This window comes from Mytilus galloprovincialis, chromosome 9, assembly GCF_965363235.1.
Source record: "Mytilus galloprovincialis chromosome 9, xbMytGall1.hap1.1, whole genome shotgun sequence".
Lineage (NCBI taxonomy): Eukaryota > Metazoa > Mollusca > Bivalvia > Mytilida > Mytilidae > Mytilus > Mytilus galloprovincialis.
In genome coordinates, this window is record NC_134846.1 from 15,998,538 (window position 1) to 16,025,424 (window position 26,887).

Below are 26,887 nucleotides of genomic sequence, written 5' to 3' on the forward strand. Positions count from 1 at the left end.
GTTCGTGTTGCTAAGTTATAGTTGTCTATATAATGTTGTATGAACTGTCGCTTATCTTTTTGTCGTTTTCTGTTTTTTTTCCCAACGTCGTTGTCAGTTTGTGTTCGACTTAAGAGATTGAATACCCCTTTGGTTTATTTCGCCTCTCTTTTCTTGCTATTAATGTACCATCTTTGATCTGTCGTTTAAAATAACGTTCCACGGAAAGCATAATAGTTTTAAAACAAAAGTAGGAGGTAAGTTTAAGATTAATGTATTCGGGCGACATAATAAAACAGCAGAATGTAAATGATCCCATCCTAAATATTTTAAATTGAAATTAAAAGGGATATTGTCTTTATCTAATCATTGACGATGAAGAATAATTTACGACATCAAGCAATTCAATTTTTATATTTTACAATATTTACCTTAATTTATAATGATATTTAATATTATATCTTACAATCGTATACAACAAATATCTCATACATCATACATTAGTACGCTGTCAATTCCTAAAATTTCTACTGTGTATAAAACATTCACTTTCAACAGGTATATGGTAAACAAGCATTAAAATTTGATAACAGAGACTATTTTTCAATACTTATCACTTATGCATTAATTGATCAAAAAGTAATAATTTAGTATTTAGTGAAAATACTTACCTGGAACAATTAACACATCAAAATTAAAAGGAAGTATATTTGCATACTTTCCGAATAAAACTTACCCAATGTAACAGAACTGATAGTGACCGTTTTGTAAAAGTCTTAACCACATGACTTTTTACCTTTACAACATTACAAAGATTTAACAAACTTAAAATATAAAAAAGAAGATGTGGTATGATTGCAAATGAGACAACTCTCCACAAGAGACCAACATGACACGTCAATTAACTACAGATCACCATACGGCCTTCAACAATGATTAAAGCTCAAACCACTTTTCAGTTATAAAAGGCCCCAATATGACAATGTAAAACAATTCAAACGAGAAAACTAACGGCCTTATTCATGTACAAAAAATGAACGAAAAACAAATATGTAACACACGAACAAGCGACAATCACTGAAATACCGGCTCATGACTTGTGACAGACACATTCATACATAATGTGACGGGGTTGAACATTTTAGCGGGATCCCCACCCTCCCCTAAAATGGGACAGTGGTATAACACTACAACATAAGAACGCATATATAAGTCTAAAATAATGATAATTCATGTTTTTAACAAAAACAGGATTGACAATCAGCCCCCTCCAAATGTATGTTACCTCTACAAACAAAGTATTATAAACTCCTCACTCAGATGCTAATTAACAGATGGATGCAAATGTTTGAAAGTATAGAAAAGTGGCAAAAGATACCAGAGGGACAGTCAGACTCACAGATTGAAAATAAACTGACAACGACATGGATTTAAATAAAAAGTTAGGGTATGACATATATTGACCATTAGGTTAATTTTCACGTGATAAGTTTCTATTTTAGTCATTTGTCGCATTTCATTCTTATTGCGACATAGGTCTAAAGATCGATATTATTTAATCGCAGGCAAATGTTTGCAACACATACTTTAGGTTTCAAGGTATAATGTGGTTTGTTGGTTTTATCATGCACGTATGTGGAACATTTGTTTGAATAATAAAACAAATAAAAACAAAATTGTATTTGTACAATTATGAATTCTACAGGATCAACTAAACTTAAAAATCGAATTTTTAAAGCTATAAATTATTTGTAGTATACATTTCTTTTTTTAAATTTGAAATTTTTAATGTACAGTTTTTCTCAAATTGTCAGGTTACAGATATTTGTTAATCCTCTTGTAATACACTTACGTGATGACAACTCATTTATTGTTTACGATATCCTTGTACAAATATGGACATGTGGTAAAATTGTAAATAAAACAACTATCCATCAATATCTGAATGAAACAATTGATGAAATAAAATTATGATAGACACAAACCAACCACAACCATTGAAGTACAGTTTCCAGACTTAGGACATGTACACATATAATATTGCAGGATTACACATGTTGGAACCCTCCTCTTAACTGTGTAGATTTGAGCGTAACTGTTGTGTCTTTTGTATGAGTAACAAAATTGTGACGTACACAATTTAAATTCTGGTATCTATGATGAGTTTATTTGACAGTGGGGTTACAGTAAAACACATACAGCATAAGACCAAATCAAAATCAGTTAAAAAGAGCTTAGCTCATTAGATCGACTCCTTAATGACAAAGTCATTTGAAAAGGACTTAACACAATAGATCAACGAAATCATAAAGTAGCAATTTACGAGAACAAAAAGTTATAGCAGACATTACTCAAAAACAACTACTGAAGTACGGACTCATGACGTGTGATACAAATAGAATATACTGGGATTAACATTGTTGAATTCAGCTAGCCTGGGAAAGTGGTGTAAGAGTATAACATAAGAAAACAAAATAAACATCAGTTAAAAAAGATATTCTAATCCGATGAAAATAAAGAAAACAAATCATATAACAAAAAATAACAACCGAACTATGGAAATTAGTCACCTCCACACTTAATCCTTTTAATTTCTATTTATATGGTAAAAATATCGTATTCAATCCTTTAAAGACCCTCAAACCCTATCCCATGTACTTCAAACTGTTTCCGTCACATCGCTGTTATATAAATACACTTTATCAACTAAAATCTTACAACCTAAATAGTCAATAAAAATGTATTTATCAAGTGAAAAATCTGAATGTAAATATATGCCGTATCTATAACAATTTTACCCACAAAATTCATTGAACCGTATTAAATATTATCTATCTTAATTCTTTAGTAATGTGAACAGCTCTTTATGTAAAGCAATTAGATCGCATATAACACAATATCCAGAGCGGATTGAAAAAAATATATGAGGAAATGTTTGTGTTAATTTGTTACTGCGTTTAATAAGAAATAAGATAAACATGAGTGTAAACTTTAGAAACATATTTGTTACAGCAAAACAAAAACTCATTTAACAAATTTACAAATAAAACGCTACACGGTTAACCAATAACCGAATTTATATTTTTAGACAGTTTGCATATCTTACTTCCTGTTTGATTTGTAGCAAAGATGATAGTTGTCTTGGTACAAGGTTTGTCTTTTTTTTTACATATTTTGTGAAATATCATGAAGTAAATTTGTTAAATTATGCTATTCTTATTCAATGTTCGTACATCAAATGTTTAATTCTAGTTTTTCATAGTTTTTCATACCGTTGCGAGTGTACTATTAATCACTATTTTTTATCATAATAAATCAAAAAACTATTCCAGATATATGGAAATTAAAAGAAACCATACAAGACTCACCATGCTGGGAGGTTCCGGGCTAAGGATAAGCGCACACATGCGGCGCGATTTAACAATGTTTGTGAGATCTCAACCTCTATTCGTTTTGTATGTGTATTGTCATTTAGTTTTGCCATGTGATTATGGACTTTCCGATTAGATTTTTCTCTGAGTTCAGTAATTTTGTGATTTTTACTTTTTTCTATACATAAGGCCAATGTAGAATAAACAAAGTCTATCTTGTTCAAGGTTTGATAAAACGTTACAGACTGCGAAAAGACAAGCGAAAGGATTTGTAGTAAATATGCATTTAACATAGCAGTAGATATTTTATCTAAATTTATTTTGTGAATGTTCTTTTAGTTTAGTTTCTATACGCGTCATACATTCACGTGGACTATTTATTGATTTTATTACATTAAATATGACAAACGTATCTACATGGAATTAATGCATTTTTGTGTAAATTTCTTTTGATATATAGATATGCTTTCTTCAATCTAAGTCAGTGGAATAATAGGGGGTACACATGAGACACAAATGAAAGAAGTTGTAATAAATTAGCAATTGAAATAAGATACCAAATTCTAAGGCCGTGTTCACACCAAACTCCATGTACAGTAAACTTGTTTACAATTAGTTTAATGTACTGGACACTGGTTTCACATTAAATTTGTTCACATCTATACACCTGGTTTAATTACCTGTACATAAGATTTGTTCACACTTGTAAACTCTATGTCATTTAAATGTTCATTACGTAGAATCGAATGAAAAGATTTCTAGCAGTAAGGGAACGACCATTTGACTCTGAATAGGGGATGGAAATATTCCGAACCCCAATTGGATAAAGAAAACAATTCTGGTTCTACAGATGATAAAAAATATTCTGAATCAAGAGTTTCTCCATACATTATAGTGTTAAATGTTGAAGAAAAAAAATTTGATTACCAGCATCGAAAAAAAAAAAACGGAATAAAACGTTTACGCGGAAATAATTCTAACTCAGATAAATAAACAAAATACCCCCCTTTTTTTGAAGTTAAGTGGTTGCTTCTTTATGAAAGCCATTTTGATGATTTGCAGTAGTTTAAAGATACAAAAGATATCTCGATTATCGATTAAGCATTAGAAAACGTAGGCTGCAACAGCGTGCTTACAGACGAAGAAGAAGGATTGATATATTAGGGATCACTATATTTCTATCTTTTCTGTTTGTTCAAATGGTACTCTTCTCCAATAAGTATTTGGCAAAAGGGGGGGTAATGTTTTTTTCTTACTTTTCAATTATAATTTCACGGATCTGAGATACTGCACAAACAATACATTTACCTCACACTTTTTAAGTAATCCATTTATGAGTGAACCGTTGTTTGAGTACAGACCAGTGGCAAATATTTCTGTTTAAATCAAGTTTTTTCGGAAAGACCTTAATTTTCAAATTAATTATGTCTTCGGCAATGATGCTGCTTTGAGTCTTGATAAGGGCTTAATAAAGCTACGTTAAGTTTTATTTCTAATCAAAACAAATAAATATATCAAGTTTAGACAAATATTTCTGTAAAGAACTTTATAATACAGTGGCAGATCCAGCCATTTTATAAGGGGGGGGGGGGTTCCAACTATATGCTCCCATTCAAATGCATTGATCGGCCAAAAAAAGGGGGGTTCCAACCCCCGGAACCCACCCCCCCTGGATCCGCCACTGTAATAATTGCTATAAATATCAATTTTATTCAAAAATCGTTTCTTCTTTAAATATGCACGGTGAAACTAATGTTTTAAATGCCTAGTTTTATGTACACTTAATCTACACAAGGTCTACATCGAGTATCGACTGCATGTAGATAAAACATGATTTACACTACATGTAAACATTGAGTTTTATCCATGGGAACGTAATTTTGTTTAGTTTACGTGTGAGTAACACTTACACAACACCGAGTTTAGGTCAATGGGAACACGGCCTAAGAATATCTATAAAACAGATAACACCATATTCTAATGCAATTTGTATGTAACAATTATTTTTATTGGCTAAAAATTGCCGTCAAATCCACACTTGACTAGGCGTAACTAAGGAGGGACAATCATTTTGAAATGATTGAAGCAACAAATGTTCGATTACTACTATATAATCGAAAATAAAACAACGCCTACCTCGAATTCGCCTATTTAATGTTATTTTATCCGAATTTGAAGCGTACAGGTAACGTAATAACCTCCAGTTTGTACGTTTTCATCTGTATGACGTCGTATTAATTCTTTTTGAAATGCATTAGAGTCGGAAACAGTACTGTAGTTGAAGAGTTGCCACCGTCAATTTTGATTTGACGGTCGCAAATCTCCGTTTTACTGTCTCCGCTACGCGTCGCCAGTAAAACTGCATTCGCGACCGTCAAATCTACATTTGACGGTGGCAACTCTTCAACTACAGTACTGTTATTCTTTAATTAACACATAGCTTATTTGTTTCAAGTTGTGCAAAATTCATGACTTCAAGGTGAAAGTATGTCTTATATTACAATAATAACTAAAATATAACATTTTCTTTTTTTTAATTCATTATAGCGAATCAGTAGCTGTTATGGTAACTGCTAGATGAACACTTGGTCTACAGCTGATATGATATTACTTTTACTTAGTCACACAGTTGTTTTGTTAAGAGTTTCAGCCCAACGTATGTACACTTTGATAATGATTTGAGATATTCAACATGTTCAATGTTTGTTCATTCCAATTTCAACAGCATATCAACTTGAAATAATGGTTTATATTAACCATTATCAACAAGTAAAATCACAAAAATACTGAACTTGGAGGAAAATTCTAAACGGAAAGTCGGTCATCAAATGGAAAAAAATAAAAGCTCAAACACATCAAACGAATGAATAGTAACTGTCATATTCCTAACTTGGTACAGGCATTTTCTTATGCAGAACATAATGGAAAACACCGGGTCTTATAGCTAGCTGAAACTCTCACTTGTATGACGGTCGCATTAAATCCATGATATAGACAACGATGGGTGAACAAAGCAAACGACATAATAGGTAAGAATGTCAAAAATAGGGGAACATCAGTCAAAGTTGTGTTATACCAAGTCAGGAAAATGGCCATTGTTACATTATAGTTCGTTTCTGTGTGTGTTACATTTCGGTGTTGTGTCTATGTTGTGTCTCTGTTGTGTCGTAAGTCTCTTATATTTGATAATTTTCCCTCAGTTTTAGTTAATAACCCAGGTTTGTTTTTTCCCTATCGATTGATGGATTTTTGAACAGCGGTATACTTCTATTGCTTTTATTTATAATCTTTATCACTATAAAAACAACACAAATGTAACACAGAAGCATAAAAAAGCTCATAGACCACACCAACTAGCATAAATGGAGTTTGTAATGTTCGTCGTAAACTATTCCTAAGGTATGAGTAACAATGAGACAACTCCAAGTAGCAATTTATAAAAGTAATCCATTATAGGTCAAGGTACGGCCTTCAACACGGAGATTAGGCTCACACCAAACAGCAAGCTATAAAGAGCCCCAATAATTACTAGTGTAAATAAAGGCAACAGTAGTATACCGATGTTCAAACTCATAAATCCATGGACAAAAAACAAAAACGGGGTAACAAACTAAAACTGAGGGAAACGCATTAAATATAAGAGAACAACGACACAACACTTCAATGTAACACACACAGAAACGGACCAAGCAACAGACAAAATCCCACGAGAATAACAAATATAACATCAAAACCAAATACATGAATTTGGGATAGACAAGTACCGTGCCACGTCTTATCGCAATGTGAATTTACACTCAAAACCTTTCAAACGGGAAAAACAACGGTGTAATCCATATAAAAACGAAAAACCCGAAACACTTATAAACCACACAAACATGTCTGTTTTTTTCACATTGATTGTTAAGACCGTCTGGTTGCTTGTTTACATCCACTTAATTTGAAGTTTGGTGGAAAGTTATCTCATTCACAATCATACCGCATTTCCCTTTTGCTACCTTTTCTTGAAAGAAGTTTTATATATTACCTCTTATATAAGGTTTGATTCAGAAGAAATACTGACATAGCTAGATAATACAATTAATTATCTAATTAATTACACAATTGTACATTAATAGTCTTGTAATTGTTATAAAATACATCAAATAATATAATTACAAATCTAATCTTGGTTTATATCCAATTTTTATAAATTTACCTGTTTATAATTTGTTTTGAGGCGTTGATACAGTCGTGTGACGGACAGTTCTTGGTATTGTCGTGCTGATTTTGATGTGCTGTCCTATGTTGTTTTACGTGTTCGTTTTATTCTGATATTAGCATGTCGAAATGTACTACTGTATTGTTTATTTGTGTACTTCTCTGTTCTGAATGTTCTTGCATTTATTTGTTCTGTATTCCTGTCATGTAATGTTGACATTTAAGTGTTTTATTTAACATTGCCATAAACGCGCGAGGTTTTGCCAGCCACAAAACCAGGTTCAATCCACCATTATTTCTTATAATGTCCTGTACCAAGACTGGAAAATGGCAACTGTTATCTTTTAGTTGGTTTCTGTGTGTGTTGCTTTATCGTTTTGGTTCCCTCTTATAGTTGAAGTGTTTCCCTCGGTTTTAATTTGTAACCCGGATTGATTTTTCTTTAATCGATTGATGACCTTCGGTATACTACTGTTGTTATTTACTATATTTTTTAAAAAGTATGTTTAATTAACAGAAATATATGATATGCTTTATTTTCATTCAATTCGAATTTTACAGATAACCTAACACCGTTTGGCACAGCTACTCAAATTTCTACGTATTCGCGTGGAATTCCTCAAAATGCTATCAAACCACCTGTATCGAATGCGTTTTCTTTTGATATTTGTACACACACAGGCATTGTCAGCAGAGCACCAGCTTGGTGGATGTTTCAATTCTCATTCGGTATTGCTTACATTACAGATATAACAATTTACTACAGAGAACAATGTAAGTATATACCTGACATACATTTGAATTAATTTTTTCACCTCAACATTCTAGTCTTTATGACAAGTTTCTTTTGTAAAGAAAACCATAAAACATCGGCTGGTGTAAAAATTGTACTATGTATACATTAAACTTTCAGTGTAATACAATCATCGATTTGTAACAATGTTATATATATTTGATTGGAAAACGTGATAAAGAGTACATCTATTGCAACAATTCTCCAAATGAATATATAAACTAGCATTTGAGTAAATTTTGTGATTAGTGAACATTAATTTGAGTTTCTTTTAGACGACGATAAAAAGGGCTTGATAATACATGTCATGGCCAGTTCAGAGACAGAAAATATTATCTAAAGGCAGGACGGAAATAAATATTTTTTCCTACTTAATGCAAAATATAAATGTTTTCAAAATCGGAAATAAGCTTTCAATAGCATAGACTGATAAAAATTTAACCAAGGAAGAAGGATTAAGATAAACGACACCAAACGCGCATGCGTCATTTAACGACTTTTCAGTGACGAATAAATAAAAACAGTGAGAATACCAGGTCAATATTGAAATAAATGAGAATTGAATATTAAACTATCCAAAATCATGTGTACTTTCAAGACACATGACAGGTGCATATGTTTTGTTCGTATTGCGGTTTTATGTATTACTTATACTTATGAATGTTCCTTTGGTATCGTTCGCCTCTCTTTGACATGAACACTGCAGAAAAACAATTGACCACGGAATTTAGTTACTTTCCGACAGGTTTTGATTTTCATGATCATATGTGCATACATTATTAAAATAGTGCATCTCATTATACTTTTTGATAAATTTTATTCCAAAGTCGTGTATCGCTTCTTTTGTTGACTAGTCTATTTTTATGCACATACCCCAGTTTTAGTTATGTCAATGTTAAGACGAAATGACATTTTGTACATCCATTCATTCATTTTAGACTGGTGTAATCATTAATAAGATTCAGATTCGCATAAATTAGACGGATGAGGATGGATATATGGAAACCATTTACATACTGAATGTTGTCGTACCAATATTTTCCTTGATTCGTGCTTTTTATCAGACGCATCATTTCCTTTCATTCAATTTGTTGTGGACAAATTTAACATATTTCTTATTATACCCAAACATATTAGATATGAGAAAAAAGACGTAGCCAACAACGATATCAAATACACAGTATATACTAAATTTTAGAAAAAAAAACATGTCAAATGGCTGTTAATATTTTGGTAAGTTATGTCCTTTCTGTCATTAATATTTATTATAACAAAACGCTATTTAGATTAAGATTTCAATTGTTGGTCAAACTTGTCAATCATGTTAATTGCCTTATGTTGACGAAACAACTACATCACCCTTCCGCAATTAATAATATTAATCTGAAAAATAAAAAAATAACATAATTCTGAAAGCTTGAATTATTTTCTTTTTTTCAAATTACAGAAACAAAATTTTAAATCTTCGAATATTTTTTATTTTTTTTTCAAAATCAAACAAAGTTTATTTGCTTTAAAAAACTATTTTTTTTTAAATCAAAAACTATTTGTATTTTTTTTGTTACAGATGCGTCTCGAATGGATGGATTTAAGTTATATGTGACCAATACATCAACCATTCCACCTGAAGGTTATCTTTGCTATGAGGATCCTGATCCGGGTCTTCCAAACATCACACAAACTATTCCTTGTAACCAGCTTGGACGATATGTCATATATTACGATACAAAAGAAGACAGTACTTATGGGCCTATAATTGAACTTTGTTACGTTGCTATTAATGGTGAGCAAATTATCAAGTATATAGAAATATATTTTAAATATTCTACATGGCAAGCCATCGTGTCTGTTTAGCTAAATTATTCCAGTCTCTTTGTAGCATTTGGAAATTTAATCAGTATTTTATCATTCAAACAATATTGCACAAAAATGAATCGTTGGATAATGTTTTTAAATTGCTTTTAACAATCACGAACAAGCAAACGATAGAAATATACACACCTATAAATATAAATATATCTCAATGTTACCAATACTTTCTTCTCTCAATTCGTTAGCGGTTAGAATTTGAAAAATGACAATAATGGTTTACCGATGTTTAAACCACATAAATAGATTGAGCAAAAACCAAATCTGGGTTACAAATGTTAACCAAGGGACACAAATCAACAATAATAAGAAAACAACGGAACAACAGAAACATTGAATAGCAACATAAACAAACTGTAACATACACAGAAAAGTTTTATTTTATTTCAAAAACTCCCATATTCCTTACTTGGTACAAGACTTTTCAGTAAAATGGTGGATTTAAACTGGGTTTTCCGGATTGCCAAACTTCTCGCTTATATGGCAATCTTACAAAAAATCGCTAAAAGGTAAAGTTGTTAATAAAATTGCATTTCATGGCTTTGTGACGTCAAATGCGTTGACTTGGCCTTATAACTTTTACCCGGACATTTCGCTTACGGCTCAACAAATGAACCAAAATTGATGAGACCCGAAATTATCCCGTCATCTTTCGGTACTAAAAAAGACCATTTACAAATACTTTTTAAATAGGAACAGCCTCAACCTTTCAGACAGTTTACTAACATTTTAATAACATTAAAATATGTGTAGAATAAATCTTACATGACACATATAAGTTTAGCTAAAGCATTTGATTATATCTAAATACAAATTTAAACAAAAACATTAATGTTCGGATGTAACACATGCATGTCTTGAAAAATGCTTTTAGGAAGATATATAATACTTAAACTTTTATCAAATTCAAACGGCCAAAAAGCATTCTTTTTTACTAACATTACAGAATTGTTTTTTCATTGTTTAATACTCTAAATAATCCATTAAATGAAATGGTTAAAATATAATGCTTATTGGTTATTGATCCTTAGTAATGCAGTAAAAATCAAAAATGTTATTATTATTGGTTACACAAGAGAAAAAAAAAGATAACAATGGGATATTACAACTCATAAATTGAACACTATCTAATGTCGCCATAACAAAACAAAAAAAAAGAGATAGTAAAACAACGTCACAAATGAACTATATACTTGGAAATTTAATCCCAAAAAGACCCGGGTCTGAAGGTTAAACGAATCATTCCCCACATATCGCACCTGCCGTATTGCTCATGTAAAAATACTACCAAATCATAGTACGTCACACCTGGTTTCATACAACAAAAAAAATAATAAAAAAATATTCCCGTTAATTGGACAGTCTTTAAAGTAATTTGACATGCCAGTAAAACATTTCTGGATCAAGTTTGGGTGTATCAAAGCCCCATTATTCTTTTAATTTGATGTTTCTGTAGAAAAAAATAGAATCTAAAGGTTGCATGGTTACTAAAGCTTGTACACAGGTAAAAAGAGGTAAAATTTGATTGGTGAACTTTCAGTAATGGTTATTTTCTAATATGCAATAAAATGTTATGTGAAATTTTGTCGTTACTACTGTACAGGATAAAACTCATGCCAACTATTTCTTTATATGAGATAAAGATGAATTTTGCAATTTGTTTTGAAAAGTGCAAATTTAACAAAGACTTATATGGGATAACCAATAGTGGTAAAACACCTCTAATTCACTGTTGTCCGTCTCAAAGAAGATATGACGGAATTATGTTGCCGAATATTTACACATATCGGTCACCATCTGAGAGAGATATATTACATAACGGTCAACCAACACGCGATGGCGTCAGTCAACATTTCAAGTTGGTGCACTTCAGCACATGGATAACAAGGTTTAATAGCTTCCTTGTAAAAAGCAACCAGCTAACAAGAAAATCATTATATTAAATGAAAGATCTGGAATATCGTACTAAATGTACCAAATTATTATTTTCTATCTGCAATGTTTTAAATACTAGCGATTAAACATGATTATCAAATAAATTAGTGTTGCACTTTTGTCACCCACACATGTAGACTTTTGTGCTTTTCAGGTTGCCGAAAGGGCTTTTGGGGAAGTAACTGCGAGAAAATGTGTTCTGAATATTGCATAGAACGAAATTGCTACCCTGGAAATGGCTCTTGCATTTATGGATGTAATACTGATAACTGTTTGAATGATAGTTGCAATAAATTTACCGGTATTTGTACCGATGGGTGCATGGAAAGGCGAACCGGAGACTTTTGTGACAAATGTAAGTAAGTTTAAATTTAACATCGTGAAAAAAAAACCCACAACACACCTACTGCGATAATTTGTTATCTTCAGAAACAGAGTGAAACATATATGATTATTGTTTTTTGTTTTTTGGAGGGATGTGTTTTGGAGGGGTGACTTAGTATTATACGTTCGAAAGAAGAATAAATGGAAGCGATGTCTATTCAAATGTACTCCTTTTTTCTTACTTTTTTGTTGGTTACACTTTATAAAGAGTAAAAGTGAACGACATTGCAAGACAAATGAATAGGATATCCGTTTACATGCTTTGAAGCCATCAAACGTAAGGAAAGTTTTGGAACACGGAAAATAACATGAAAGAAATTATGATATATTCAGTAAACTTACAGATTCTACTACCATTTAGGACTATATCCGAATAATATCTGAATATAGACCTTGAAAAAAGTGTAAGTTGATTAAAAATTTATTTGATGCAACTCTTATGCAGCCTACTGCTAAATCGAAAATGATGAAAATGCCTAATTATCCCTTTCCCCTTCAAGTTACCATTTTTTGTTGTCTTTGTTAAGATGTGGATTTATCGAGTATCTGTCGACCGTTCAAACGTTTACATTTTTATGTCAGGAAATAATAAAAACTTTTACATACAACTAATATCAAAAATCGTTCTAAATATGTTTTTCAACACAGATAACTTGGCATATGACAGTTCAGTCCTTATAAATCCAAACAGTAGGTACCCAGGTAGTCTAGCAAATGATGGAAGCAAAATATCCTGTTCTAAAACAAAAGGTCCTACCGTTACATTTCAAGTCGACCTCAAAGAAGAAAGCATTGTAACAGGAGTGTACATACTGTTTGGCGGTAAGTTAGTTAACTGTATATATTTGACTTTTATAACTGACCTGACTATACACATTTTTAATTTGAGACTATAGTTTATATCTTTGATGCTAAAAGGCTTTCATTGGAGTTAAATAGTTAATCATTTCTTGGTTTGTTTTATCAATATAAGCAATATGTACTAATTTAACATAAAAATGGCAAATTAGTATACCACTGTTCAAAAGTCATAAATCGATTAATAGAAAACAAATACGGTTACAAACTTAAACAGAGGGAAACACATCAACAATAATTGGAGAACAACGAAATAACAGAACACAGAAATGCAACAAAAGATAAACAAGGACGCAACATACATAGAAACGAACTATACTGGATAATAACTGCCATATTCCTAACTTGTTTCAGTACATTTAAAGAAAAAATGGTGGGTTGAACTGTTTGTAGCTAGCCAAACCTTTGCGCTTTATAACAATACGTGTTCAGATAGCCAATAATACACTGTGTTCACTTGAATCTCGGATTAAACATTGTATGGTAGTTTTATGATCTAGAACATTAGTAAAGAAACTTCATTTAAATTCCTACAAATAAACATATACTTCGATAAATATACATACTATTAATTCGTGGAGATGTAGAATGTTTATAAAATATACATGATATATTTACAAATAGATATAAGAAGATGTGGCATGATAGCCAAGGTTTTACTTTTATAAATTATTACTTGGATGGAGAATTGTCTCATTGGCACTCATACCACATCTTCCTCTATCTATATAACCCTGAAAAAGTGAACATAAACTAACTATACGGATTAGAGTGCAACCTTTACGGATTGGTATACGTCGGTGAAACGATAGGAAGGCTAAACAAACGTATTTGCGGTCATAGATCAGACATTAACCTCAATGCTAACGACATTCTATACCTGCATTTCAATCAGCCCGATCATTCCATCGTTTCTATGACAGTTCGCATTATCGAAAAGATATACCATAGCTCTAACAATCCTAATCTTTCAACTACTCTCCGTAGACAAAAAGAAGACTACTGGATTAGACAATTAGGAACTGCAACACATTATGGCTGCAATGACAAAATTGATGGTATAGGTATTCTATTTAGTCCTTCGTGTAACTCAATAAATGTGATGAATATTTTCAACTCGACTCCTCGACGAAGACGCAGTCATGGTCATCGTCATTATACATCACCTTCTCTACATGATGTCTCTATTAATGACTTGCTGCCATTCATACAAATAGTTATCAAAAGTACCAGGATTATAATTTTATACGCCAGACGCGCGTTTCGTCTAAATAAGACTCATCAGTGACGCTCAGATCAAAATAGTTAAAAAGCCAAATAAATACAAAGTTGAAGAGCATTGAGTACCCAAAATTCCAAAAAGTTGTGCCAAATACGGCTAAGGTAATCTACTCCTGGGGTAAGAAAATCCTTAGTTTTTCGAAAAATTCAGTTTTATAGACAGAAAATTTATAAAAATGACCATATAATTGATATTCATGTCAACACCGAAGTGCTGACTACTGGGCTGGTGATGCCCTCGGGGACGAAACGTCCACCAGCAGTGGCATCGACCCAGTGGTGTAAATAGTTATCAAAAGTACCAGGATTATAATTTTATACGCCAGACGCGCGTTTCGTCTAAATAAGACTCATCAGTGACGCTCAGATCAAAATAGTTAAAAAGCCAAATAAATACAAAGTTGAAGAGCATTGAGTACCCAAAATTCCAAAAAGTTGTGCCAAATACGGCTAAGGTAATCTACTCCTGGGGTAAGAAAATCCTTAGTTTTTCGAAAAATTCAGTTTTATAGACAGAAAATTTATAAAAATGACCATATAATTGATATTCATGTCAACACCGAAGTGCTGACTACTGGGCTGGTGATGCCCTCGGGGACGAAACGTCCACCAGCAGTGGCATCGACCCAGTGGTGTAAATAGTTATCAAAAGTACCAGGATTATAATTTTATACGCCAGACGCGCATTTCGTCTAAATAAGACTCATCAGTGACGCTCAGATCAAAATAGTTAAAAAGCCAAATAAATACAAAGTTGAAGAGCATTGAGTACCCAAAATTCCAAAAAGTTGTGCCAAATACGGCTAAGGTAATCTACTCCTGGGGTAAGAAAATCCTTAGTTTTTCGAAAAATTCAGTTTTATAGACAGAAAATTTATAAAAATGACCATATAATTGATATTCATGTCAACACCGAAGTGCTGACTACTGGGCTGGTGATGCCCTCGGGGACGAAACGTCCACCAGCAGTGGCATCGACCCAGTGGTGTAAATAGTTATCAAAAGTACCAGGATTATAATTTTATACGCCAGACGCGCGTTTCGTCTAAATAAGACTCATCAGTGACGCTCAGATCAAAATAGTTAAAAAGCCAAATAAATACAAAGTTGAAGAGCATTGAGTACCCAAAATTCCAAAAAGTTGTGCCAAATACGGCTAAGGTAATCTACTCCTGGGGTAAGAAAATCCTTAGTTTTTCGAAAAATTCAGTTTTATAGACAGAAAATTTATAAAAATGACCATATAATTGATATTCATGTCAACACCGAAGTGCTGACTACTGGGCTGGTGATGCCCTCGGGGACGAAACGTCCACCAGCAGTTAGGTATTCATCACATTCGCACGAAACTTTATTCATTACCTCTTTCAAAACTTCATTCTCTGTTCAATTTATGTTTGGAATCCACTGTTACAAACCCTCATTCTAACCAATACAAACTTCAAGCTATAATTTCGGATATTTTCAAGCCAGTTCGCATTGGAAAGGATGAAAAAGAGAAAAGATTTTTTCTAAATCTTTCCTTTGCCAACAAAGGTCTCGATGGCGTCAACCTAGGCAATATCCTTCATCATCAATTAGTTCAATCGAAAATACCTCCTTATTTTAAAGACCAGTCTGTACCAATAATTTCTTATACCTATACCAAACCTATTGCAACTAAAATTTACAACTACAAACGTGTTTTGCAGGATCTCAATATTGACGACTTCAAGTCTAAACCTCCTGATTGCACTTGTGCTAGTTCCCAATTCACATATAATCCTGCTGGCCACGTTATTACCGGTGACCTTAACATTGTTAATAACACTTCTCTACGAAATGTGTTATCGAAAGGTCCGAAATATCGTGAGCCTAAATCCATCAATTGGAAATACAACTTTAAAATTTTGATGGATTCGGTCGAGGATTATGCCAGGCAATGGGCTAAGCGCGAGAAGGAAGACGTAGACACTCTTTCCGAATGGATTAAGGCAGTGGGGTCGTTGATACAAATCAGAATTAAGAAACTGAATGGGTCCAGCAATGCCCATGCTACGTCAATCTTTAAAGACCCAAATGTTGCAAAAGACCTATCCGACCTCCATGAAAAATATGTTGTTGTCCCCGCTGATAAAGCCCCAAATAACATCGTTTTTGTGTGTAAAAGTCATTACATTAACTGCTTGATAAACGAATTAGGTATTGACAATTCACTTGGAAACTCAACATATACCCTCACGACACTTACCAAAAAGGAAATCCTGGATAATCATAGGTCTGTTCTATGTTCCTTTGGAATTTCAACCAAAGATGAAGAACTGGATCTTCCATCACTGTATTGGATACCTAAACTACATAAGTGTCCTTACAAACAACGGTATATTGCTGGGTCTTCCAAGTGCTCCACGAAACCTCTTTCTAAATTATTAACATCTATTTTATCAGCAATCAAAGACGGGCTTCAAAGTTATTGTGAAACTGCCTATTCTAGAGGTGGCGTGAATCAGATGTGGATACTTAAAAATTCCAAAGATCTTTTAGAGTACATACAATCTAACTCTCTTTCATCTTGTAACAGTATTAAAACATTTGACTTTTTTACTCTTTACACAAGTATTCCACATTCCAAACTAAAAGACAAATTGAAAGAGTTGGTATTACTTTGCTTCATAAAAAAGAATGGCCAACGTAGATACAAGTATCTTGTCTTAAGGAGGGATAAATCCTACTTTGTAAAGAATCACTCTGATTCAAACAAAAAATTCTCTGAAACTGATATTATCAAGATGCTTGATTTCTTGATTGACAACATATTTGTTACTTTCGGAGGACGTGTTTTTCAACAGACTGTCGGCATTCCAATGGGAACAAACTGTGCCCCTCTACTTGCCGACTTGTTTCTTTATTATTATGAGGCTGACTTCATGCAGGAACTTCTTAGGAAGAAAGATAAGAAGTTAGCAATATCCTTTAACTTTACTTTCCGCTATATAGATGATGTTCTTTCACTAAACAATTCAAAATTTGGTGACTATGTGGAACGCATCTATCCCATCGAACTAGAGATAAAGGATACTACAGATACAGTTATGTCGGCTCCATATCTTGACTTACATCTAGACATTGACAATGAGGGTCGGTTGAAAACAAAACTTTACGACAAAAGAGATGATTTCAGCTTTCCAATTGTGAACTTTCCATTTCTAAGTAGCAACATTCCAGCAGCACCTGCATACGGGGTATATATCTCCCAATTGATACGATATTCCCGTGCTTGCATTTCCTATCATGATTTTCTTGATAGAGGGTTGCTGCTTACAAGGAAGCTATTAAACCAAGAGTTCCAAATGGTGAAGTTGAAATCATCCCTTCGTAAATTTTACGGACGCCATCACGAGTTGGTTGACCGTTATGGAATAACCGGTTCACAAATGATATCGGATATGTTCCTTACGTCGTAACTACAATTCCCTTCCCTTTTATGAATGTGACCTACCGAATTAGACTATTTACCGGATTTGTAATCACATAAACAACACGACGGGTGCCACATGTGGAGCAGGATCTGCTTACCCTTCCGGAGCACCTGAGATCACCCCTAGTTTTTGGTGGGGTTCGTGTTGTTTATTCTTTAGTTTTCCATGTTGTGTCATGTGTACTCTTGTTTTTCTGTTTGTCTTTTTCATTTTTAGCCATGGCTTTGTCAGTTTGTTTTAAATTTATGAGTTTGACTGTCCCTTTGGTATCTTTCGTCCCCCTTTTTTTTAACAGCATTACAGATATTATCAACAGGTTAAATTTGCGAAGATAAATAATAAAAGAAGTACAAATTTCCTAAAGACTTGTATGCTGATTTTCATTAGGTGAAACCACAAAACAATTACGGAAACACATTTTTCCTCAATCAATGAAAAAGGGTTTGCACAAAAATAAATAAAGCAGCAGTATATTGGTTTTGCTAGTCTAATAAGTTTGGTGCCATTATTTTCAGAACATAATACAAAGGTCGGTAGCCATACCCTTTATGCATCAAATACAAGCAATTCTTGGAAAACTGGGACAATTTTATTCGAAGACCAATTTTTGCCTACAAGAATCAACGTTAGTGCAGTTTTCAGATATTTGACTTATGTACCTCCAAGTCAGGGAACATCTGCAGAACTTGAAGTTTGTGAAATTGGAATTCTTGGTAAGTGTTTATTTTATCAGAAAAAAAAAGAATAATTGAATGCATTAAGATGGTGTATTTTAATGGAAAGAAAGTAAGAACATTTAACATTCGTTTGGGTTATTGAGTTTTGATTCAACTCAAATATCAAAATTATCGAAATACGTTTATAACTGTTATTTTGTTTATATGTCAACATATATATTTATTCATTGAAAAGTGGTTATTCGCCTACTGTTAATACAGTAATTGGTTATTCGTCTTATTAGTAAATACCGATAATTTAACTATTTCAGTTACTATATATATATATATATAAGTACGTCTGAGTCAGTGACAACCCTACAACAGATGTATCCATCGGATCGCCATCAATGATGGTGATACATGGCTGTGTACATAATGTATATACAACTCGTCTAAACATCAACCCAACAATGTTAGATCTGTAAATTTGCTTTCGCAAATTTTTGGTTCTTCCCTCGCCGGGATTCGAACCCATGCTTCTGTGATATCGTGACACCAAATCGCCTGCACTGCAGCCGTCCCGCTAGAGCACACGAGTGCAAGTAAATAATTCGACTTCATTGAATCCGTATTCATGTGAACTTCAATTTAACCCCTTAGCCTGAGATGGATATCACGTGACTTGAATGTTTAAAGTTATTTAAATGAAAATAATTTCAATATTGAATGTGAAACAAAGGTAAATCATATCATTGACTGATTCGATCCAAAACATATCCCAACATTCTTATACAGGTAAAAACGATGATAAACAGTTTTTTTTTTCATCTATAATATGAAATAAAATAGATCTAGAAAAATCCAACAGCACGAGTATGCTAAATCTATTTATATATATATTTATGTTTATATCGCTTATATGGTCATCGGATGACTTTAGATGTCAAATCGATAGTTGATTAGATGGCATCTAGACTAAAATACACACCAAACGAAGCTACTTATTTTCATGCCCGTGTCCTGTAAATTATTTATTTCAGACTTTTTATAGTTTGGATAAATGTTTAACATTGTTTGAATCAAATATGAGAATTTGATTTAAATCGGTGAACATGAATTTTACAGCTAATGTCCCTTTAACACCATATAACACGTGTTATTTGGTTAGATTACTTAAGTCGAAAAAAGTTGCAAAATAAGCTTTTAATAATTAATAATTTGATCAATCATGGAAATGTTCAGTACATGTACATGCATCGCGAAGGAACGAAATTATAACACAACAACATAAAACTGTTGCAGCTATCAAGTGACATCGGCTTTCTCACTAATGTCAATTATAGATTTCTGATTTTTAAAAGAATTATAATGTCAAGCATGTCAAATGCGCCAAAAAGTACCAAATATAACGACAAAAGTTTAAATGGAAAAGAATTTGATCAAAATGGTGTCACATTGCTTACGATAAATGAAAACAGTATTCGTTGACTTTTAATTGCTTTGATAAGAGGGTCATTCAAAATGCACAAGACCAACATTCCGGATTGATTTATTGATTTGTGTTTGACACCACTCTCAAAACTATTGTCGTTTATCTTGGCGGTCAGATTTTTTTATTTGTGAAGAAAGCCGGAAGTGTTTGGAGAGAAGCATCGACTTTTGATAAGAAAACAGACAATCCTAGTCAATTAGAATTGCTGCCGAGTAAAACTGTCAAATGCGGGAAGCGAACTATCAAATTCCAGTGTTGACAGGCTTTTGATAAGGAATAATTTAGACCACCCGGTCGGCAAAGCCCCTTAGACCATTATGAGTATAGCCAAATAAGTAAGAAGTCATTTATTTCAGGAACAAATCGATATTATTTTAACCATCAATCCCTCTGTTTAAGGTTGTCCACCTTCACATTATGGTACTGTATGCAATAAACTGTGTCCAGGTAACTGTAACGGACCTTGTGATCTTGAAACTGGCAACTGTATATTTGGTTGTCTAAACGGATGGATCGGTAATAAGTGTGAACAAGGTATACATATCAAAACTTTACAATTCATGTGTAAAAGACGTTGTACTTATCTGTTATATTATAATTTTTCGATCTGTTGGCTGATGCTTGTTTTTTTTTAACTTTTCGTTAGTCTTGAAAAAGCATGCACGTTGAAAATGCAAAGGTTATGGATTCAACCCCAGCCTTGTCAAACAGAAACTCAAAATAATGTTATCAAATGCCGCAGTTCTTTACACGCAGACTTTAGGAGTAATAGCAAATGCTAGTCGGATTGGAGTCATGGTTTTGTCCTAATGTGGATGATATATTTTATTACAGTATCAGTCAAACAACATTTCATTTTTATCATCATCAGTAACGTCAACGTCCTCATTGACGTCGTCGTTGACGATCGAAGTCATCTCTTAAAATCTTTAAAGTCTCCTTGAAAATGTACATTAGAATGGGTTATTTGCACTGCAATCGATATTTTTTCATCCTTAAAATAAAATTTTAAAGTGTGTAGTTATTAGAAAATCATATGTACTGCTGTGCCATTGTAATCGTGTATAACGTATAACTATTGAATCATTTTGATGAAACTGTGATTTATTTTATTTCATTTTAAATTTTTAGCATGTCAGGATGGTAAATATGGTAAAAATTGTCTTAAGACATGTTCAGCAAACTGTGTAAATCCTCAATGTAATAAAATGACTGGAGAATGCATAGGAGGTTGCAATGATGGTTGGCAGGAACCTGAATGCACACAAAGTTTGTTTCTTTTCTTTATTCTTTTTCTTTTTAAACATGGACAAACATTTTGATTAGTATAACGATTAATGTTTCACTTTTCTAAGTACAGTTTGAAGAATTTAAAGTTATCCTTTTATTGAAATAGGTGTTTTTTCTATTGATCATTCAAATGAATTATTGAAAAAAGAATCTGCAGTTACTTAAAGTGTTACTCCCGGATACACAGGATTTATTGATAATTTATTGAGAAATAAAAACGTAAAGTGGAATCGTACATAATCTGAACAGACATTTAAAGTTCGTATTTATTTATTTTACATAGTATCAACATGTTGAATTCTTTTTTTCAGAATGTCCATTTGGTCAATTTGGGAAAAACTGTTCGGAATTTTGTCATGGATGTATATCACAAATGTGTGATCATGTAAATGGTTTATGTGATAACTCAACAGCATGTAAACCTGGATACGTGTATGATGAGTACTGCAATACAAGTACGTTATGTGTGATATAAAGTTTAAATATATGGAAAGTTGAGTTGTTGAAAAGATGAACAAGGATAGATTGAACGAAAAGTGTATTAAAAAGCAGAAAAAGAACTTGTTTTTGAAATATGTTTATTTATTCACCAAAAGTAAGCATTTACAACAATTGAATGTTGTAATTATAAAACTTATAAATATATATTCTTTTTTGAATGAAGACTTATTTTACAGCATGTATTGATGGTTTATATGGTAGTCACTGTCGTCAAATATGCTCACCATTTTGCCTACATGTACCTTGTGATCGTACAACAGGGGAATGTATCGGTGGATGCATGAGTGGATTGCAGGGATTCAATTGTATGCAAGGTTTGTTGTTGTTTAAAAGTCTTTTTCCACCTTTTGATATGCAATATTATCAACCTGGTATTTACAACAACAGGGCCTAGGCCACTACATGCAAAAGTTTTTTGTCCTTTGATTAATAATTAACCCAAATAAAAGTCAAAATAACAAAAATACCTAATAATGTATATAACTCTAAGAGAATTCCTTGATCATATTGCCAAAGCAAAAGCCAAAACACAATAGGGAGGCACTTCTGTGTTAACGTTGCTATCAAGAAATAGAAAAAAAATTAACTCATGATGCTAGCAATACATTTTTACATTCGAACACAGAAGTATGTGAACACCACCAGTAGTTCACTAATCTTGAAATAGTAGAAGTCGATTAAAAAGATACGCTGTCGCGAATTGAACATAGCTTATGAACTTTTGCTGAGATTTCCGAAAAAATAAAATCAACTTTTAAAAACTTTTTTTAATTAAATGTAATATGAACTCTGTGTGTATTTTTATCCTTTTTGTTTCAGTTTCCGTAAACACATCAGAATGCGATGACGAAGTCTTAACTCGGACTGGAATTTTCAGTGGAGGTATTCTTATTAGAATTTTTATGACAGTTGTTGTTTGTTATGTAATAAGGAAAAAACGGCAATTACAGAACAAGCAAAGTAAGAAATGGTGTTACGTTATTAAATTAATGATGCAGAAAAAAACTTTATTATATCTTATATGTATGTATTTGATATCTTTAGAACCCTTATATTATATTGTGAAAAATACCCCAATCAATATATGAAAATAGAAGATGTGGTATGGATACAAATGAGGCAACTTTCCACCAGAGACCAAAAGTTAACGAATGAAAAAATGTTGTAAAACTATTGAAACAAAAAATATATTTTGTTAGAAACTCAACTTCTCAAAATGAAAATAGAAGCTTTTCAACTTCCTTTTTGAGTTGCCTACCAACTGTTAATTCAAGTCTCAGTGATGCGAACGTCTGGCTTACCAAATTGTAAGCCTGGTATCGTTATTGTTTTGTTGTAAATATCACTTATTGCAAATTTTAATAAAGAAGCAAATATATTCATTATAAATAGTCAAATCTGCATTAAGTAGCAATTCTGGTTCAAGAGAGTTTACCTTTGAAACGAAAAAAAAAGGTTCCAAAACGAAAAAAAAAGGATCAGAATAATTTCAATGCAGATATTACCCGTGGCCGGGGTGGGGTCAAATTGTTTAAGTGTTGTCAATCGGTAGAGCTGTCATACTTGCGAAAATTTCAGTTCTTTCAAACTGAAAATAAATAATTTAAATATATACTTATCTATCGGTAAATAAATCGCTGACACTGATTTGAATGGAAAAGAATTGAAGAAGGTCAATTCCAAATGAATCTTCTTTTGTTCGATCGCGGTTGCATGAAGACTTTTGGGTTGTTTAAAATTTTATGCTGAAATCAGTTGCCCGCTGAAAGGAGAAAATATTTTTGGAAAGTTGAGATCAACAGAGTAATAAGTATTCTTTAGATATTTTCTTCTAAAAAAATGTTAACTGAATTAAATATTTAATTTAAATACTTACTAAATTACTATACATATGAATACACATAATTAAGTTTTAACTTCTTTGATTTTAGGCAAAGAGAAAGCATCGACGAAAACACAAAGGTATGTTTGTTATCAATAATCTGATAATATATTTGGACGAATATCAAACTGTTAAATTTATAAAGTGGAATGCATGAGATGTAATTCAGGTCATGAACGGAATACCATTCAATTCAACATGCACAATATTTTGTTTCGACTCATACATGGTATACATGCCATACGCTTTAAACTGTTTTTATTTTGTAGAAGTTAAATGCATTTTCGTAAATTTTAAGGCAACACCTGTATTTAGTGTCTTTAGGCCTTTTATGAAAATGTAGCAACAATTATGACACAGTAACACATTTCATTTGTACTTTCTATAGAATTAAATGACTTTTTTTTTAACAAAGTTAGTAGTTGCAAGCATGCGAAAAATAATCCAAATTTATTACTTAAAGATATCTTGGATAAAGGATGTGAACATCGTCAATACGTACACACATATTGACGATAAGTCATGAAAGGGTTTGTAAAAAAACGTCGTAGTTTAAAAAAACAAACAAATATGTGTGTATCGAACAAACGAGGTGGTGAAAATAATAGACCTACTCTTGCTTCTGTTGATGAAAGAAAGACGTATAATACAGACTAATATATATATATATATATATATATATATATATGATCTTTTTGGCTGACAAGTTTTGTAATTGAGAGTACCTGTTAAAGCGTTTATCAAATTGAATGTTTATTTTTGTATTTGCTTTTTACACGTCTACATTATAATATAATTCCAAACTACTGTATGCATGTCATGTAAAACTTATCTAATGTTTGCAACAATATGAAGATTTTTTCTACTTTTTACCTGGTTGATAGTTGTAGTCATGATCAGCAACATTACGACGATGTTAGAATGGAAAATGTATCTACATATCAAGACCTCAGAAAGGATACAGAATCAAGTGAATATGACCAGATAAACACGGCATACATTAATCACTGAATAGGGAACTTATGAATCATAGAAAAAGCTAGATATACAACAAACACATATTTGTTAATCAGATGAGAAAGAACACGAACTGAAAGAAACATTAAATACGTGTACTGTATTATACAAATATGCAGTATAGTTATAATCAGGAACCTGATCCACTCGATATTAGTTGATAAATACTTGCAAGGTTTAATTGTAATCAAGGATAAGTGGATTTGTATGTGCGTGTGTTTGAGTGTGTGTGTATGATAGTGTGTGTCTTATTCAAATGTATTTTGCTTTATTTCTTCAGAGTTAAAATGTTTACTTTCAAAACTTTTATGTTATTTTTCGCAGTTAAATAAGGAACTTAGTACTGAATAGTGAAATATGTCATATAAAAGAAAAGTAATTATTTCATTCTTTTAAAGTACGAAAAGATTGTAAAACATTATTTGCATCTATATAAGATCAAATGTTTGTGTTTGTGTGTCTAACTTATCTACCGTATGCTCTTTTGTCTACATAGTTCTTCAATCTGTGTTCAACATTCTTTTTAAACAAAAATAAATCCAATGAACAGCATGATCTGATTTAGTGATTTCTTATTTCTTTTCTATTTTCAAATGAGCAACAGTTCTGATCATTATATTCAGAGTAAATGCAATTTCGTCTAAAACGGCCATTTCGATCTAAATATCACATGAAAAATCTGAACAATAAATGATTCGGTCGTGCACAGTTTTAATAAATTTTTAAACGTATTCATAGGGTTAATTCAGTACTGATCAGATAATTCACTTTCAGTCAATTTAGATATGTTCGGTAGGACATATTTGGTTTAATTGATATCACTTTTTCAGCTATTTGTAGGTGTTAGTTTTACAGATGTTTCCATCATATATATATAAATCAAGCGATATTAATTTTTTTTTCTCGAGTAGATTAACCTTCTTATCTTTTGATCAACACTCTCATTGTGTTAAATTAAAATTCTGCGAATCAGTTTATATCCTGTTTCGTTGTCAAACGTTTGCATCCGACATGTACAACTTTATGAACGATTGTAGGTGAAAAGTATAAGTATAAAAAAAAGATGTGGTATGATTGCCAATGAGACAATCCTTCACCAGAGTCCAAAATGACACAGAAATTAACAATTATAGGTCATCGTACGACCTACAACAATGAGCAAAGCCCATACTGCATGGTAAGCTATAAAAGGCCCCGAATGACAATGCGAAACAATTCAAACGAGAAAACTAACGGCCTTATTTATTTAAAAAAAAGTGTTTTGTATATTATTGATGAAATTAACATATGTTCGTTGCCTCAGATACATCCAAGTAGTTAGTATAACATTCAATTGTCTCTCTCTATTGATGAAGAAAAACACTGTACTACTAGGCAAAAGAGAAAACAGTTATTGTGAATAAAATCGTTTAGACTTGTTAAAAAGCAGTCTGCCCTTCAGTAGTATATTAAGGTTGTGATACAAGAGAATATTTGTCAAAGAACGTCTCATCCTGTTTCTAAAAAAGTTCATCGGAAGGTACCAAGACCTTGTTGATAAATATTCCGTATCAACTTCACAAATAATACACGATGGTGTTGGTGTATAGATTCTGCGTAAGGATGTTGTTTATGATCTTAACAACGGGTTTTATAGTTCTTTCATTTGTCTTTGTTCTATTATTAATATTAAGTTTACTGTTGAATGGTTTTATGTGATATCCGTTTGACGTGGCTCTGTACGTATTGATCATCTCGTCAATGTGTTTGTATTGTCTTTAATTTTTTGGTGGTGTGTTTTGTAATTACGACTTTATGTATTTCTTTGGTTCGTATAACCTGACTCTGTACTTTAAAAGATCCTGTCAGTATGATGTTCTATTTTATGTCATTATGATATATATACGTTGAACCACAAACGGCAAAATCATTTAATCGT

At 32.2% G+C, this 26,887-nt stretch overlaps 1 protein-coding gene across 2 annotated transcripts; it reads left to right on the forward strand.

Annotated features, from left to right (window-relative positions):
* The first annotated feature begins 3,065 nt into the window (after positions 1 to 3,065).
* On the forward strand, positions 3,066 to 25,529 carry LOC143044511 (uncharacterized). Of its 2 annotated transcripts, XM_076216563.1 has the most exons (14): positions 3,069 to 3,130; positions 5,898 to 6,006; positions 8,112 to 8,324; positions 9,911 to 10,126; positions 12,302 to 12,502; positions 13,180 to 13,353; positions 18,644 to 18,841; positions 20,679 to 20,813; positions 21,411 to 21,548; positions 21,881 to 22,024; positions 22,247 to 22,384; positions 22,890 to 23,030; positions 24,002 to 24,032; positions 24,837 to 25,529. In XM_076216563.1, the coding sequence occupies exons 2-14, from the start codon at positions 5,928 to 5,930 to the stop codon at positions 24,961 to 24,963; spliced, it is 1,935 nt and encodes a 644-aa protein (XP_076072678.1). In that variant the 5' UTR covers positions 3,069 to 3,130; positions 5,898 to 5,927; the 3' UTR covers positions 24,964 to 25,529. The 2 variants fall into 2 exon arrangements, with proteins under 2 accessions (XP_076072679.1, XP_076072678.1); XM_076216564.1 differs by lacking the exon at positions 21,411 to 21,548 and having other exon boundaries at positions 3,066 to 3,130.
* The last annotated feature ends 1,358 nt before the right edge of the window (positions 25,530 to 26,887 follow it).